At 51.8% G+C, this 16724-nt stretch overlaps 1 protein-coding gene across 5 annotated transcripts in view; it reads right to left on the bottom strand.

Moving 5' to 3' along the window:
- The window catches only part of MOV10L1 (Mov10 like RISC complex RNA helicase 1), a 72263-nt gene that overhangs the window by 34683 nt on the left and 20856 nt on the right, over nucleotides 1-16724 (bottom strand). For all 5 annotated transcript variants that reach the window (XM_042948184.1, XM_042948180.1, XM_042948181.1 and 2 more), the window contains exons 6-12: nucleotides 15456-15599; nucleotides 14723-14964; nucleotides 14177-14309; nucleotides 12661-12855; nucleotides 9983-10097; nucleotides 3255-3432; nucleotides 2907-2977 (exon numbers count right to left, since the gene is read on the bottom strand). In XM_042948184.1, the coding sequence (XP_042804118.1) occupies nucleotides 2907-2977; nucleotides 3255-3432; nucleotides 9983-10097; nucleotides 12661-12855; nucleotides 14177-14309; nucleotides 14723-14964; nucleotides 15456-15599 (1078 nt within the window). The remainder of the gene's footprint in view (nucleotides 1-2906; nucleotides 2978-3254; nucleotides 3433-9982; nucleotides 10098-12660; nucleotides 12856-14176; nucleotides 14310-14722; nucleotides 14965-15455; nucleotides 15600-16724) is intronic.

The raw sequence follows: 16724 nt of genomic DNA, 5'->3' as shown, positions 1-16724 counted from the left end.
CACAGTGTTGTTTGGTGTCGTTACACTGTCCACACGGGAGGACCTGGTCGGTGGACGCACCCACACCAGCACACTTACTGAGCTTCTCACTGGCTGCACCCTAGAGATCTGGGCTCTGGGGAAACAGTGTGCCACACAGGCCATGTCTCTGAAGGAGACGAGAAAGCAAACAATGACCAATGCAGCGAGGGGTACCTGCCGCAAAAGCACCTCCGTAAAGAGGTCATTCCAAGACTTCCCCTTCCAGAATAGGGAACTACGCATCCTGGGACCCTCCAGCCAAAACTAACGCCTGCACAAAGCTGTTCCTGGACAGGCGGGGCAGAAAGGGAATTTCTAAGGGAGCACGGGAGGAAACAAACAAACAAAAAAAACAGGAAGGCAAGCCCTGAGTTGAAAAGGGGTGCAAACTGAATGAGGGCTGCCAGGCAGCGCGGGCTTCACGGAGGCCAGGTGACCGGAGCCGGCTGTAGTTTGTGACAGGAGGCCGGCAGGCACACGGGTGGTGGAGCTGCCCCGTCAGCAGGGCCCCTCCCTGCAGCAGAGCAGAAGCCACAATCCCTGTGGACGGAGGGGGAGCCCGGCACAGGTCCCCAGGTTTCCCAGGGATGGAGACAGATGAAAATGAATCTGTAATTAAAGATCACCAAGCACACAAGGAAGCAAATCACCAAGAGTGAGGGTCAGCAAAAACAGCCATCACAGATCTGGGCCTGAAGGACTTCACACACTGACACAGTTATTTCTAGAAACCTGAAATACTACATATGAAATTTTTTAAAAAATCCATAAAGAAAAAGATAAACAAACCTAATATAAAAACTAAGAGGGCAGGATACCCGGGTGGCTCGCGGTCGAGCGTCCACTCTTGATTTCAGCTCAGGTCATGATCCCAGGGCCATGGGGATAGAGCCCCAAGATGGCTCTGCACTGAGCATGGAGCCTGCTCAGGATTCTCATTCTCTCTCTCTCTCTGCCACTTTGCCCCTGCACCCCCCCCACCCCCACTCATGCTATCTCTAAAATAATAAAACAAAAAAACTCACACCTCTCTCCCTCCAAAAAAAAAATCCAGGGCACCTTAATAAATCAAGCAGAGTGCTTGGAGATGAAAATCATGCTCAATGAGATAAACTAAGCAGGAAAGGAGAACATGACCATGTCTGTTTCCAGGCACATGCTCCTGGCGACCAGGAGGCCCCTCTGTGGAGGTGACTTTGGTGGCAGGGGTCAGTGCTGGGGCCCCCCGGACCAGCATGAGTACACAACCTGCCAGATGCACAGTGGCCTCACTCTGGAATGTCCCCACCAGCTGCTGCCAGGGTGAGAACACTGGGCCGCCTGTCAAGGAAGAACCAATCTGACATCAACGGAGTAAGTAAGTGCTCATCCTGGATGCGTGTCCTCTGCCCACCACACCACCTGTGGGGCTCTCCTGAGGGGCTCCTGAACCATCATGGTTTCCTATGCCACTGCACTGGCCAAAAATGAAATTCTAGAGAATCAAGTACAGCGATGGGCTGAGGCCTGTAGAGTTTACTAACTCGACCATGAATTCCATCACTCAGAGGCAGATGACTTTGTGGAATATCCCACCGAAGGATGAGTAAGGGTGCTCGACACCCCCAAGGCTTCAGTGTGGGTTTGTCAGCTTATGGTGCTGGCGCCCCCCCAACCAGTGTTCAGGACCCAAGGGGGCCTTGTACCTTCAATCTCTGGCCCTGCTGCTTCTGAGGCTTTAGTCCCCAGGGCTTCCTCCCTGAGGGGCACAATCGGGTCTACTCTTTGGAAGCTAAGACTGCCAGTTGGCCATAATGGGCTCCTCATACCTCTTGGTCGAGAGCCAGAGTGGTTACAGCTGGGGAGGTTCAGGCTAAGTGGCCACCACTCTGCAGGGGGAGAGAGGGCAGCTCGCTGTGCTGCCACATCCCTGAAGACAGTCAGCGGGAGCAGCTGGCAGGGCGCCAAGGGTCGGCTCCCTCCCCCGTCGTCCTACAGCACTGGTTTCACGACCAGCCGCACTGGCCAGGGCTGGCGCTGGTGTGCTGGTGCAGAATGCGGCTAGCGTGCCTGCGGAGGCCGGATGTCGCCCCTCTTGCAAATCCTTACCAGACCCTTCTAGTCCCCGCAGCCCATCCCCACTCCAGAGGCAGGGCTCTGGTGCGTCCTCAGTTAGTTTTCTGCCTGAGGCAGCGAGCAGGCTTCCCCTGACCCTTCGCGGCAGTGCTACGAGCAGGGTGGCAATGGAGACCAGCTGCCGAGTCACACAACCTTGCGGTGGGCCAGGAGGGGCTAGAAGAGCCGACAAATCTCCACAGAAGCAGTAAGAGCTGCAGACTTTTAAGTGCATTTTTCCTTCCGAGGCTCTCTCTTCTGGAGCACATTCAGGATGCCCAAATTTGACTAAATGCAAACATCACAACTTACACATGATATATTTAAAAGGTAAATATGGCTATACGGCTTACGTGATTGAAAATTATAGGACTTAAAAAATTTTTTTATTTATTTTGAGAGCACGTGTGCAAGGGGTTGGGGGGGGGTGGGGAGAGAGAGATAGAGAGAGAGAATCCCACCCAAGCAGGCTTTGAGCTGTCAGCACAGAGCCCAAGAGCCCAACGTGGGGCTCGAACTCATAGAACTGTGAGATCACAAGCTGAGCCCAAATCCAGAGTCAGACACTTAACTAACAGAGCCACACAGGCACCCCAAAAAGTACGTAATTTTTAAAAAGCTATTAAGTTCTCTTTCTGCATCAAATTTATTTAAGTATTTACTTTATCCTGCATCTTCTGAAGTACTGTCAAAGCCTGAAAAAGCGCCTCTGCCCCAGCCAGGGTGGGCAGGTGACCCCCGACTGGCCGGAAGGGCTGGCCCAGCACTAGCGGAGCAGGCGCGCCTCTCACCTCAATCACATAGCCGATGTACTCGATGACATGTCCGCTGTACTCTTGGCTTTTTAAGACCAGCTTATCACCTAGTTAAAAAACATAGCACGACATGTAAAACGATAAAATCACAGAGCTTTGCTGCTGTACTATAAAATCAAACGCTGTGAACAAACGTCAGCGGGGGTCAGCTGCTTAGGAATCGTGTCACCACGGCCAAAGCGCAGGGCTGGGTGCACGGAAAACTCTGAGCCAAAGCAAAGGAAGGGAGACGACGGGACTGCAGTATTGCGGTTCACACGTTCTCCCCCAAAGGGGGTCAGCGTCTGCGGTCCCTCTAGAAAACAGGACACGTAACAAACGCACCTGCGTACAGAGAAGGCCTGCTTTCAGCCAGTCCTGGGACCTCCAGAACCAGCAAATCCCCATTTCTTTTCAAGGTGACCCCACTCATGTTATACTCTTTCAGTTCCATTTCTGCATGAATCTCCTCAAGCCAGAGCAAAGTCGAAAACTTCTCCTTGTAGTTTGACATGTTCAAAAGCTGAAAAAAAAACCCCAGCAAGTTAGTGAGAGCAGAGTCACATGTCCGACACGCCCGTATCCAGGAAAGTGGCAGGCACTGGAGCCGCTGTGTCCAAGCTGCTGAAACTCAGCGGACTGGGGAGAAGGCAGCTTTCAGACACTGACCACCACCAGCATGGGACAGTGGCCCGTGCACCCCAGGGAGCCTCGCGACGGCCCCGGCTGCCACCTGAGAGCTGCCAGGCCCTGGCGCAGAGGGCCAGGGGAGCTGTGTGGTCTCTGCATTGAGGGCATGGAACTGGGGTCCCCTCCGGGCTGTCAGCCAAGCACTGGTCAGTGCACGAGTATAGGAAACCATGTCATGTTGGGACACCCAACTAATGGGATAAGAGCAGGGCTCGACCAGCACCCGGGCTGCCACCATTCTCTGGGGTGGGGGCCGTTCTGTGCGTCGTCGGGCACTTACCAGCATTCCTGGCCCCCACCCACTTGCTGGTACTCGCACCCCCCCCCCCCCCCCCCGTCATGACAGCCAAAAATGTCTCCAGGGCTGAGAGCCACTGGATTAGATGGAATAATTCCTAGAGCTCACACAGGATCAAGAACAGCGTGGTTCCCATCAGCCCCAACGGAAAGGCTTGTAATAGACGAGATATCAGACCGAGCATTCCAAAAGGTATTGGACCCACCTAACAAAGCCTTAAAGCCAGGCTTGAAAGTATTTGTTTCCAAGTAACTTAACTGCGTCCCAGAACAAACTTAAAAATATTTTCAGGAACGGAAAAATATCCAACAGCTGACAAGATAAAATCCAGAGTGTCTGGCATTGAAAACTTACGAGGCTTAGGGGTGCCTGGGTGGCTCAGTCGGTGGAGTGTCCGACTTCAGCTCAGGTCATGATGTCGTGAGTCTGAGCCCCACGTCGGGCTCACTGCTCTGAGTGCACAGCCTGCTTTGAATTCTCTGTCTCCCTCTCTCTATGCCCTTCCCACTCTTGTGAGAAAAAAACAAACAAACAAACCAGCTCTCTCTCAAAAATCAATATAACATTTAAAAAAAATGGTCAGCAGACTTAGAAAGAAACAGAAACTACAACTTACAACGGGGAGAAAAACCTCTCAACAGAACCAGATATGACATGTATGACAGAATCTGCAGATAAGGACACTGAAATAGCTGTTCTTTGAAGAACCAGAAAAGACTGAGCATGTGACGTAGACACACAGAAGATCTAAAAAAGAGCCAACTGAACCGGTGGAGAGGAGAACTATCATGTGTGACGTTAAAGCACACCGGATCAGACTACACGTTGCAAAAAAAAGAAAAAAAAAAAAGGACTAGTGAACTTGAGGACTGGCAATACGAACCTTCCCAAATGCAGAGGCAAGTCCTGAAGACATCTGAGCAGAGCATCTCTGAGCTGCGGGGCGGCTCCAAGGAGCAACGGGAATCTGAAGAAGGGGCTCAGCAGAAAGGCTATCTGAAGACAGAATGGCCAAAAAATACCCAAATTTGAGGAAAACTGTAAGTCCGTATATCCAAGAAGTTCAAGGAACCCCAAGCCCAGAAATTGGAAGAAAACTGTACCAAGGCATGTTGTAAATTATTTTTTTTTACAACTAGTGATAAAGAGAAAATCTTAAAAGCTGCTAGAAAAAAGTGCACATTACATGCAAAAGAACAAAAGATAAGAAGGAAAGCAGCGAGCCAGAAGACAGCAGAGCGGCCTCTGCAAAGCTCCAGCCTAGAATTCGAGACCCAGCAAAAATATCTTTCAAGAATGGAGGTGAAACACTCTTCCAGACATACAAGGGCCGAAAGAACCGCTCACTCGCAGATGAGCACCAAAGACGTTCCCTTTGTTTAGCAGAACAAGGACCCCATGGGGGGGTCTGGGTCCACGCAAAGCAGTGGACCAAGAATGGGAATTACATGGTAGGCGTCAGAAAAGACTTCTCTTTTAAAATGCTTTTAAAAGATAACGGACGATATGTATGTAAAGTAAACATGGTAAAACACAGCATGAATCTCAGAGCGTATGTAGAAGCCGTATTTATGGCATCAGCAAAATGTCCAAGAAAAGAGACCGGGAAGGTGCTGCCATGGGGGTCTCACCATGTGGGACACACTAGACCTCTAGATGCTTCAAGCTTGTGCTACGCCGACACGACACCACCTTCCACACGCAGCTACTCAACGCTACACTGAAGTAAAGTTAAAGAGAACTGAAGACTCCATTCCCCTGGTGCCGCAGCCACATTTCAGATGCTTCAACAGCCACCTGTGGCCAGCGACTGCCATGTCAGAGAACACAGATACAGAACATGTCTATCACAGCAGAAAGTTCTAGTGCGTAGCGCTGTCAGAAACCCTGAAGCAACAGTACACACGCTGCAAAAGAAAAGTTACCAGCCAAGAGAGGAGATAAACGGAATTAAAAAATAAAAGCAGAAAAAGAAAAAAAAAGGAAACAATGAACAAATACAAATAGCCAAATGATAGATTTAAACAAAGTCGTATTAGTAACCACACAAACGCAAAAGTAAAAACACCACGATTAAGGCAGAGACTGTCAAATAGGTGAAAGAGCAAGAACCAACTGAGTGCTTCCTACGAGAAACACATTTTATTGACAAAATTTTTTAAATATTTATTTATTCTTGAGAGAGAGACAGAGTGTGAACAGGGGAGGGGCAGAGAGAGAGAGGGAGACACAGAATCCGAAGCAGGCTCCAGGCTCTGAGCTGTCAGCACAGAGCCCGACGTGGGGCTCAAACTCACGAACAATGAGATCATGACCTGAGCTGAAGTCGGACGGTCAACCGACTGAGCCCAGGTGCCCCGAGGAACACACTTTAAAGATAAAGTCATAAATGGGGTACCTGGGGGGGCTCAGTTGGTTGGGTGTCCGACTTCAGCTCAGGTCATGATCTTGCAGTTCGTGAGTTCGAGCCCCATTATCGGGCTCTGTGCTGACAGCTCAGAGCCTGGAGCGTGCTTTGGATTCTGTGTCTCTCTCTCTGCCCCTCCCCCCCCACCCCCCACTCACTCTCTCTCTCTTCCTTGAAAATAAACATTAAAAATTTTTTTTTTAAAAAAGACTTAAAAAAAAAAAAAGGTAAAATCATAAACAGGTTAAAAGTAGGACAAAAGAAACACCATGTTAACACTGATCAGAAACAAGTTGCATAAGCTACACGAGTATCACACAGAGTAGATTCCAGAACCAAGAACACCAGGAATAAAGTGAGACGTTTCATGCCGAAAAAGGGGCTAACCAATGAAGATGACATGATAACCATGAATATTTCTGCCCCTAATTACAGAGCTGCGATACAGGAAGTAAAGACCGATGGCCTGGCATGGACAAACAGACACGTGTCTACGGCTATGAGTGAGACTTGCCTCTCCAGAAGTGGTGGGACAGGAGACAGACGTCAATTAGGACACAGAAGATCTCAACAACACTACTGACCAACACACCCTGATTTTTACAGAATAACCCACTACTAATGGCACAAAGCATGTTCTTTTCAAGTGTGCAAGAATACTTAGCAAAATAGATATTTTAAGCTATGAAACAAATGTCAATAAACATAAAAGAGAACAAATGAAACCAAGTAAGCAGAGAAAAGAAGATAGTAAGAATCAGAGCAGATATCAATGAAAAAAAAATAGAAACAATAAAATTAAAAGCTGACTCTCTGAAAAGATTAGTAAAAATTTATAAACTTCTAACCAGAATGATCAGGAAAAAAGAGGTGCAAATTACACTATAAACAACTTCATGCAAATAAATTAGCTTAAATAGTAACAAAGTCCTTTAAAAAAAAAAAAACCCACAAAAGCTCACTCAAGGAAGAAGCTGATTTGCCCTATCACTACTAAAGAAATAGAATTCCTAATAAAAAAATCTTCCCACAAAGAAAACTGACCTGATCGCCTTGCTGGTAAATTCTGTCAGAGATTTAAGGAATGAGTAGTACCACTCCTACATACACACTCGTAGGAAAATAAAGAGGAGGGGACACCCCAACCCATTCCAGGAGGCTCACACTACACGCGAATCAACACAGGACAAAAGCGTCACAAGAAAACCACACTACAGACCAACGTGCCTCGTGAACACAGATGAACGCGTGTGCACACACGTGAGTGCTATCAGAGGAACAGAAGGCTGATCTAACGTCTGGAAAATCAAAGGAATTCACCACGTGAACAGACTGAAGAAAGAAAACCACACGATCCTCGCAACAGAGGCAGAAAAAGCAGCTGAAACTCACGAGATGGACCATTTTCAGGCGGACAAGTTAGCGCACCGAGCACATTCACGGTGTGGTGCGGCCACCTGTAATGACACCCTGACCCGGTCGGCACTGCCCCCGCGGCCCCCTTCTTCCGGCCCCTGGCTGGAAGGCAGCCCACCAGCCTCCGTGGCCAGGTGTCTTGTGACACACAGCCACGCAGTGTGGGACTCCTCCTGTGTAGCATCAGTAGGTGAGCTGAGGAACACGCTCACATGGCGACGACACAGCCCTAAGAAAAAGGGACACAGCAGTACCAACTGTGACAGATGTGACCTCACCTCACGGCGCTGAATCCCAGGTGTGGGTATGGCCGCTTCCTCCTGGAGGCCCCCCGGGGAGAAGCATGTCCTCCTGCCCGTTCTTCTCCGAGAAGCGCCACATCCCCGCCATCACGGGCCAACCGGCCCGTCCACCTCCCGGGGTCCGACCCTCCTGGTGTCCTCCCACAAGGACCCCTGGGCTCCACTGGGTCACCTGGAAAATCCAAGGTCATCTCCCCCACCTGCCGAGTCCCCTCGACCATGTGAGGTGACCCAGGTCAGAGGTGCCAGTGTGAATCGTGGACATCTTTCGGGAGCCGTTCTTCTGTCTACCACACAGACGGATCTCAAACCAAAATAACTACGCCGAGTTAAAGGGCCAAAGAAAAAGAATACTAGGATTCTGTTTCTAGAATTCCAAAAAGGAAACAAAAATCTGGCGACAGAAAGTGGAGCACGTGAAGCAGAGAGATGGGGTGGGGGCACACAGAAATGCTGGGGGGACAGACGCATCCCTCATCTGGACCGCGGTGACACCGTGTGCTCATCGGAGCATGTGCCCACACTCACGCGGGCTGCGGGGACGCTGACCAAGGGCACGTCTCACGGGCAGTTACATGACTAAACAGACCACACCCGCGACACAAGTCTGGAACCTTCAGCCTCACAGCACTTTTCACAACTGGTACCATCAATGTTATCGCGTGTATTTTCATCTGCGAACTTCTGCCTTCATGAGGAAGGTCCCTTCCCGGTGCCCAGGCTCACGTGAAGGGGAGTCAGGGACACACAGGCTCTCATGATGGTCCAGTCACTTGGCTTCAGGGTGTGCCCCCTCCCCCCAACTATTTCTACGGCCAGCCTGCTGCCACGGAACCTAGTTCAGACCCGGAACTCATTACGGATACTACAACGCCTTCCTAACAAGCTTCCCCGCTTCCAGTTTGCGGCCCGCTCCATCCACGCTCTGCAACACCGGCCCCTCCAAGCGGCCATGCCAGCGGCCCAGCCACGCAGGGCTGTCCCACCTGCCCCGGTGTCTCCATGTGCTACTCACCATATATGGCCTCTCTCTCCCTCTTCCAGAAGGCTAGCAAGTCTGGGAGGGGGGGCCCCTCCGACCTGTGCCTCCCGAACGCACGCCACGGCACCGCGGGAGCCTCCCCTGCCCGGCCAATGGGGGCCCAGAGCCTCGCGGGAAGGAAGGGCCCACTACCCCTAGGGGCATCTGCTCTGGTTCAGACAACCGCTCCCCAGGTCCGTGCTTCCCCCTAAACCTTCTTTCCTCTGCGCACAGCCCCACGTCCACCTGTCCTCCCCTGCTGCACGTGCTCAGCGCACATAAGGGCGCCCTCCGGCTGCTGTCTGGTCTCCCCATCATCACCTGGACACCGCACAGCCTCGTGGACCCCCGAACCCCATGGGAAGTGCCCTCCTGTACACCGGGCAAGTGCTCTCCCCACCAAGCAGATGGGACACTTTCCTTTTGCCTGGATTTGGTTTCCATGTGCTCACAGGCATGTGTCCCCTGTCCCTGGGCTCCTCGGTGCCACCCCTCCCCTGCAGGGGCCCCGCTCCGGGTCTGGCTTCAGCCACCACCTCTAACAGTGGACAGGCTGGACAAGACTTCCTCCGGGAGCCACCAATGGGCCTGAGCACAAGGCAGCACCACGGCACCTGGCAAGGGCGGCAGCTGTGTGGCCCTGCCGTCCCGGCTCTGGTCCCCCCGCCCTGGTCCCGATGGCTGCAGGGCCTTCCCACACGTGACGCCCTCCCAGCTGCTGAGAGTCTGACCCTGAGGGAAAGCCACGCCAAGCAGAGACAGGCTGGGCTGCCGGCGTCCCCACAACTAGTGTCGGCGGCAGGGGGACCTGTCTCCCATGAACTGGAAATTCCCAGCCAACTGTGGCAGAAAATGAACCCGGGTAGGGCTCCCCCTGATTCCATCAGAAAACTCAAGTTTTTTCTCAGTGAAGAGTATTTTCTCAGACCCTTTCCCTACCTCTGCGAGTAATGGCTGAAAAGTCAGAATGTCGATTTTTTGTTCCACACATTTCTTAAGTCTATCTGGTATTGGATACTGTGGAAGGAAACTTGGAAGTTGTCGTCTTGAGTTCCTTAAAAAAAAAAAATTCCCAAGTCAAAAGTAATTCTTAATCACCCACACGTTTTCCACCAGCCCTTTTCACTAGACGCCCTTGTCCACTTCAGAAAGGCTAAAGGTCATTCAGTAACCGAAACTAACACGTGGACTGCTGGTGTCCATCTGTAGTCTGCAAACTCAGCTGCTTTGGGGCCCTTTCTCTCCCTGGGCCCTCTCTTGTCCTCAAGAGGAGAGGGGCTGCAGCACCCAAGGGCCCCTCGGATCCCGTGAGTCTGAAAACAGCCACTCTTAAGCTTCCACTCAGCTAGCTCTTCTGCCACTCGAGCCTGTCAACGCCAGAACCACCCCCGCACTGCTGCAGGACCACACGTTCGGCAGAGGCTGCTCTGATGGGCCCCGCCTTTCTGGTTTCAGCCTGGAGCTTCTCTGGGGAAACAAGCCTCGGCTCGTCCCGGAGAGGGCGGTGCGCAGGTGTCACCGAAGCCGGCCACCGCCAGGATGAGGAACATCACTGCTGCCATAGGGGAGTCTGATAGAGAATGACCAGGAAGGAAGCAGCTGGAAGAAGGGACAGTTGGAAAGAAGACAGGGTCACACGGGAGGTCCGGTGAATCTTCGATGCCAGGCTGTCCAGCTGCGTGAAGTGAAGAAAGGCACTGGGCACTCCTCCCTCATTCCAAGTCCTGCTTCCAGCTCAGGCCTGAGCGCAGAGGGTGGGACACCCGTACCCCTGCCTCCTTACTCCACAAACGGTCACCTCGGTTGTACGTCCCTGTAGCTAGGCTCTGGACGGGAAGGCTGCTTAGAGAGAAGCTCCGTGGCCGAAAGGCCCCTGGAAGCGCCAGAGCCACCAGCAGCAGCACCGGAAAGGGCCGCCACCTCCCAGCTGAGACACGGGTTGTGGCAGGAGCTCCATCAAAGCACGGTGCGAAGTACACGTCAAAAGTGGAGGCGTTCGGTAAGTGACAGCAAAGGATTAACTACGCACACGGACAGCATAAAGGGGACAGGATCCTCACCACACACACATTTAGATAAAAGGCCTGAACAGTGTCACGACTTGGCCTCAAAATGCACGCTGAGTTAACAAAACATGTCTGTTTACAGCCTAAAACGGTTGGGAACTCCGCTGAGAAGGTCCTGGCACAAAGAGGCCCTCAACAGACTGGCTAAGCAAACACAGACAATGCCATTCTGGGCGGGGAGCAAAGGTGGCAGGACGTGCGTGGTGGGGTGGTGGGCAGGTGCAGGTACTGGGAGTTCCAGGAGGCCCACGCCAACCAGGACACTCTGGGTCACTACCTTGCCAACAGGAAACCAGTGTCTCCTGGTTTAGAGACACTCCCACATAGCAAACAGGGAAGCAGCTGATCAGGGGACTGTTGGTCTAGTTCATTCCTCTAGTTAAAGCCAAATGATAACTAGAAAGTTGCCTGGCGTACCACTATGTGACAATCTGGGGTTCTTAGATGTTCCTATAATTAAGGCCCTATCATTCAGGATGTTTTCCTGCCTGTAGGCTGTAGGCTATGGTAACTGCTCTCGTGTTCCACGTTCCATCCCCAGAACATGTCCTTTCCACGACCAATGGTTCTTACTCCTTACTGATCGCTACTGATCACTCCATGTTGGAAACTATGTCTTTTACATATCTCACCTCATTTAATCTTTGTAACCAAGTGAGGGAGAGACTATCGTTTTATGAATGAGACTGAGGTTCAGAAAGGCTAAGAAACGAGCCCAAGGTCACACAGCACCTTGGTGGCAGTGCTGGATTCAAATAATGATAGAACCCCAAAGCCAACCACATACTACTCTAATAGTTTTTTTCTTTAGTCTGCAAATTAGCAACATCCTTAACACCTTACCTTAAATTGTTACTGGGCAAAAATGTGACCTGAAATTCAGGGTTTTCTAATATTAGAAGGGAAATACCCGTTACTCCAGGAACTCTGGGCAGGACCGAGGTTAAACCTGTCAGTTCCTACAGCAGGTGGGGGGTGGGGGGGGGAGTCTTCACATCACTGAGCAGAGTCGGGAATCGTCCTCACATCCCAGTCCGATTTCCTGGCACCAAACTTCAAAACAATCTGCTTTGTGGAGATTTCTGGGTCCAGCAGCAGCAGACGGAGCACGCTGTCCCGTAGCACTTTCTGGAAGCGTCTCCCCCAGTCCCTGCCTGGGCGGTCGCCCACCAGCCACACCTTGTGGCCCCCTTGCTGACGGGTGCCTCTGGGTGCCCGTGTGGGATGCGGGATGTCTCAGCAGCCAGGCTGGGCTGCTGGGAACAGAGGAAGCTGGGGGGGTGGGGAGCAGCCGGGGTGGAGTTGGGGGCAGAGGGGGGCACAGCCTACTACTCTGTCCTCACACTGTAGAGCCATTCCGCAGGCAAAACTTGAAGAGCATCGCGGAAACACACCCCTCCCCCAAGTAAGGCGACTGAAAGAGGCGCCCGCCACAGTGCCCCCCTCCCCCCCCCCCCCCCACCGCCTCTCTCCAACAACACAGCAGCCACACGCGTCTCTCACACCCCACGAGCGCACTGTGGATCCTGAGGCCTTTTCTGCTCACGGTACCTCTTCTGTGTGGTCACAACAACTGTAGTTTTTGTGGATGTTAACGTGGGAGAAGTTTTAGACTTCTTCCAGGAAAACGGTTCTCGGACGGCTATTAGAGACTCCTCCCCGCTGACCACGTTCACCTCCAGGAACCGCCCGATCGTGAAGCTGGAGAAGCAGAGCAGGAGGAGCTCCCTGCAGCGGCCTGGGCTCCTTGAGAAGACAAAACGCATCAGGGTTGTGCTCAGGAGACAAGCGGGCCTGACGGAGTTTCCCTTCGTGCGCGTGTGTGACACGGGCTACGAAACCATGGTCACCCCTAGTTTTTACTAATTCTTCTCAAAGGAAAAAAGGAACTTTCAGAAGAAAGGAACATATCGTTTTCCTATGATCAAATCAGCCACATAAGCTGTAATTCTCAAACTTGAGAACAACAGGAAAGACAGTGTCGTCAAGTTTTAATCAGAACACGTACAATGTTACCAGCAATCTTGTTTTCACTCTGCTTTCTGCCCAATTTCCTCCTGCTGCTGTAATTCAGGTTCTACTGGACGCTCCACACATTGTGCTCACCTACTCCCTTTTCACAGGTCCCTCATCGTCACATTAAAGGGATCCCTTAAAGTGGTGGCACCACATACCGCTGACTGAAGGGCAATCTGTGTGAATGGTCAGTCATCCATGGGTTTGAAGCAAGGTGGCGGTTTAATCAGAGTCACATTTTAATGACGACGATGATGATTTATTTATTTTAAGAGAGACTGCACACGCACAGTGGGGAAGGGCAGAGAGACAGGGAGAGAGAGAATCCCAAGCAGGCTCCAGGCCGTTGGCGCAGAGCCCTATGCGGGGCTTGATCTCACGATCCTGGGATTGTGACCTGAGCTTAGATCAAGCGTTGGACGCTTAACTCACTGACCCACCCAGGTGCTCCCAGAGTTCCATTTTAGAAAAGATTTAGAATTAGCAACGTAGAGGACTACTGAGAAAGGAAGAGGCCTGCAGCCCAGATGCCCAGCTGGTGGGACCAGCGGGCGGTGGGGAGCAAGCAGGCAGGGTTGGGGAGCTCAGGATTAGGGAAAGGAGGCAGAGGAGGAGAAGGACCCTCAGGCTCGCCTGCCTGCTGCATGCAGCCTGCACAGGGAGGGAGGCCTCAGCCCCCTGCCCCAGGAGCCTGCATCGGGGCCAGCTGCCCAGGTGGAGGTGGAGGTGGAGGGCAAGAAGGCCTCAGCCGAGGGAGCAGGAGTGTGAGGGGAGGGGAGGAGCAGAGGCTGAGAGTGCACAACAGGACCGAGGGTCAGAAGCCGGGTGAATGGGGTGGGGGCAGCGGGTCAGGCTTGGGGAGCAACTCCTCGGGTCGGTGAACTCACTAAAGCCATTTTCTCCCCACTGATTTTTCTCAAGGTTTTGTCTCATCAAAATAGTTAGGAATATTCTATAACCTCCAACCTAGAAGTATCACACAAGAAATCTACAGAGACGAATGTACAAATGTTCCCAAAGTAAACTCCCTCCCAACCCTCCAGCCACATACTTTGCATCACATATAATCACGATGAGGGTTTTTCCACCTGGAGGGATGAGCCCTCCGGGTTCCAGCTCCGTCGCCTGCTTCCTTGGTATTGCCTTTTCTTTGTCTCCGTTTTCTCCTTTACAGGTACAGTCATCTGGGAGATGGAATTTAAACCAAAATTAGATCAAGGGGTAGGCTGCTCCTGACAGCAGGTGCTCGCGGAAACGAACGCTCACCCACAGACAGGCACGCACACAGCCAAAGCACCAGACAGCAGCGGACAGCGGGCAGCCTTTCCCGAGTTCAGAACCATTCACGGGAACCAGCACGTCTGAAGCACTTGTGGGATCTGTCGAGCTATTTCTGCTCTTCTCCTCAGCCACAAAACATCAGAGAAGAGCCCAGAACCAAAAAGCTCGCAGTATAATCCGTTGCACCGGCTGGAGTGCTCTGGCCACTCAGGCCCCTGGCCCCCCCAAGAGCAGCTTCACTGTCACGCGGGCCCAGCAGGGGACACAGGCAGCCAAGCCCCAGCCGGCCAAACACGGTAACAGGGGAAACGTCTACCTGGAGAGATGTCTCCGTTGTTCACCAAACTGCTCTCTGATGCCTGAGAGGTTTTGTTTTTTTGGTGGCTGTCTAGAAACGTAATATATTTATCTGAAAAATTCTTCTTCTCAGGAATAGGAACAAGAGACCCTGCCGGGCATGTCTGGCCTTTATCCAGCATTTCAAATCTGAATTGTTTAGCTTTATCCCAGCCAGCCAGTTTACAGCTGACTAAGTTTTGAGGAATGTCTCCTTTATTCCTGGAAAAAGAAAATGAGCCATGAATACAGATAAGATCCTGAAGCTAAAATAATCAGCTACCATAAGACACAGAATTCAATCTGATGGATGAGAGATGACTGTAAATACCTTTGAAAGTAAAAAGAACATTTTAGGCTGAAAAACTAAAAGATTTCCATAAAGGAAAAAATGAACAAAGTAAAGTTGGTTCTACCGAAATCCTTTAAAAAAATTTTTTTAAATATTTATTTTTGAGAGACAGCACATGAGTCGGGGGGCGGGGGAGCAGGGGAGGGGCAGAGAGATTGGGAGACAGCGGATCTGAAATGGGCTCCACGCTGACAGCACAGAGCACGACGTGGGGCTTGAACTCACGAACCATGAGATCATAACCTGAGCCGAAGTCAGATGCTTAACCAAATGAGCCACCCAAGCGCCCCTATTCTACAGAAATTCTTAAATCACAATTTAAAACCCGTTAAACGTAATTTTATTTGAGCGCTAAACTTACTCTATCCAGATCACCATATTTTTACTTTCTCCTTCTTTTAACGTTCCAAAATTTGTCAACCTCGTGACTTCGATGTCACCTTTGTTCTTCAGTAAAAGTGTTCCACAGAACTCCTCGGCAGTCTCTTCAAAGGCAGAGGAGTCCCTGCAGAGAGCACCCATAGAACAGCATCACTGTGGCAGGCGTCCTGAAGCACCATTCCCCCTTCTCCCCAGCACCCAGGGAACTGGGATGGGGAAGACAGCAGGAGGAGCTGCATCCGGAGAGCAAAGCTCGGCCTTTGCGCTCATCAACTGGGACTGTCTTTTGGACATTCAACTGGGCAGGCAGACTGTGGGTGTGAGTGGGGAGCCCACACGGGGCCAGCGCTGTGGAATGGGGTCCAGCTCACGGAGGGAACCCACACACACAGAGCCTTGATGCCCCGTGCTGCCCCCAGCAGCCTCTTCTCTGGGCACAGGAAACCTGAGTGGGGTGACAGCACCTAAACTCTCCCAACTCTCCCAGGGCAGAAACACAGGTCTTCTCTGTCCAAGGCAGTACTCCTGGGGCTAGAACAGAGCTGGGCACACAGAGGGCATTTGTTGAGCTTGTGAAGGGCGGGACATTCGTCTGTTACAAACTCGGGAAACGGGCACTGACTGCCCACTGGCTGTGAGTTCCCTGGGATCCAGCAAATTCCCTTCATCCACCGCTCACCTGCTGACCCCCCGCTCTGACCAGCGTCATCAACGAAGGGGGGACACTTCCCTTGCCTATGAAGATGACTATTTGAGGAGGTCAACGCTCAAGGGAGAAGCCTCACGCGATCCGTCTGGGATTAGAGGGACCCTCCCCAAGGAGAATGAGCACCCCCAGACCTACATCTGAGTCCACTGCAGCCTGGGGGTCACTTGAGGAGACTCCCCAGAAACTGACCACCCACAGCCGGGGAGCCCACTGGTGGTGCCCCTGCCCACTCAACGATGCTAGTCCACACCCACTGTGAGCCACCACTCCCCTCCAAAACAGAGCAAATCGGTAAGCCACAGGGCATGTTAAAAAGTAAATGTTTAAAAAAAACCCAGATTGGGCAATAAGAATCTAGAAGAAGAGACAAACCGTAAGTCACTGCAATGAATATACTTGACCCTGAGGCCTAAGATGGCAACTGCTTTCTGTCGACGATCAGTCGTGGGCCGGACCGGTCACCATCCTACAACCCTCCTGTGCCCAGGGCAATCAGGAGCCTAGTTCAATGCAGTGTTGTTTTCAAGCATTTCTGAGCTT

Source organism: Panthera leo, chromosome B4, assembly GCF_018350215.1.
Source record: "Panthera leo isolate Ple1 chromosome B4, P.leo_Ple1_pat1.1, whole genome shotgun sequence".
NCBI lineage: Eukaryota > Metazoa > Chordata > Mammalia > Carnivora > Felidae > Panthera > Panthera leo.
The sequence above is the reverse complement of the archived record's forward strand: the minus strand, read 5'-3'. Positions and strand labels throughout refer to the sequence as shown.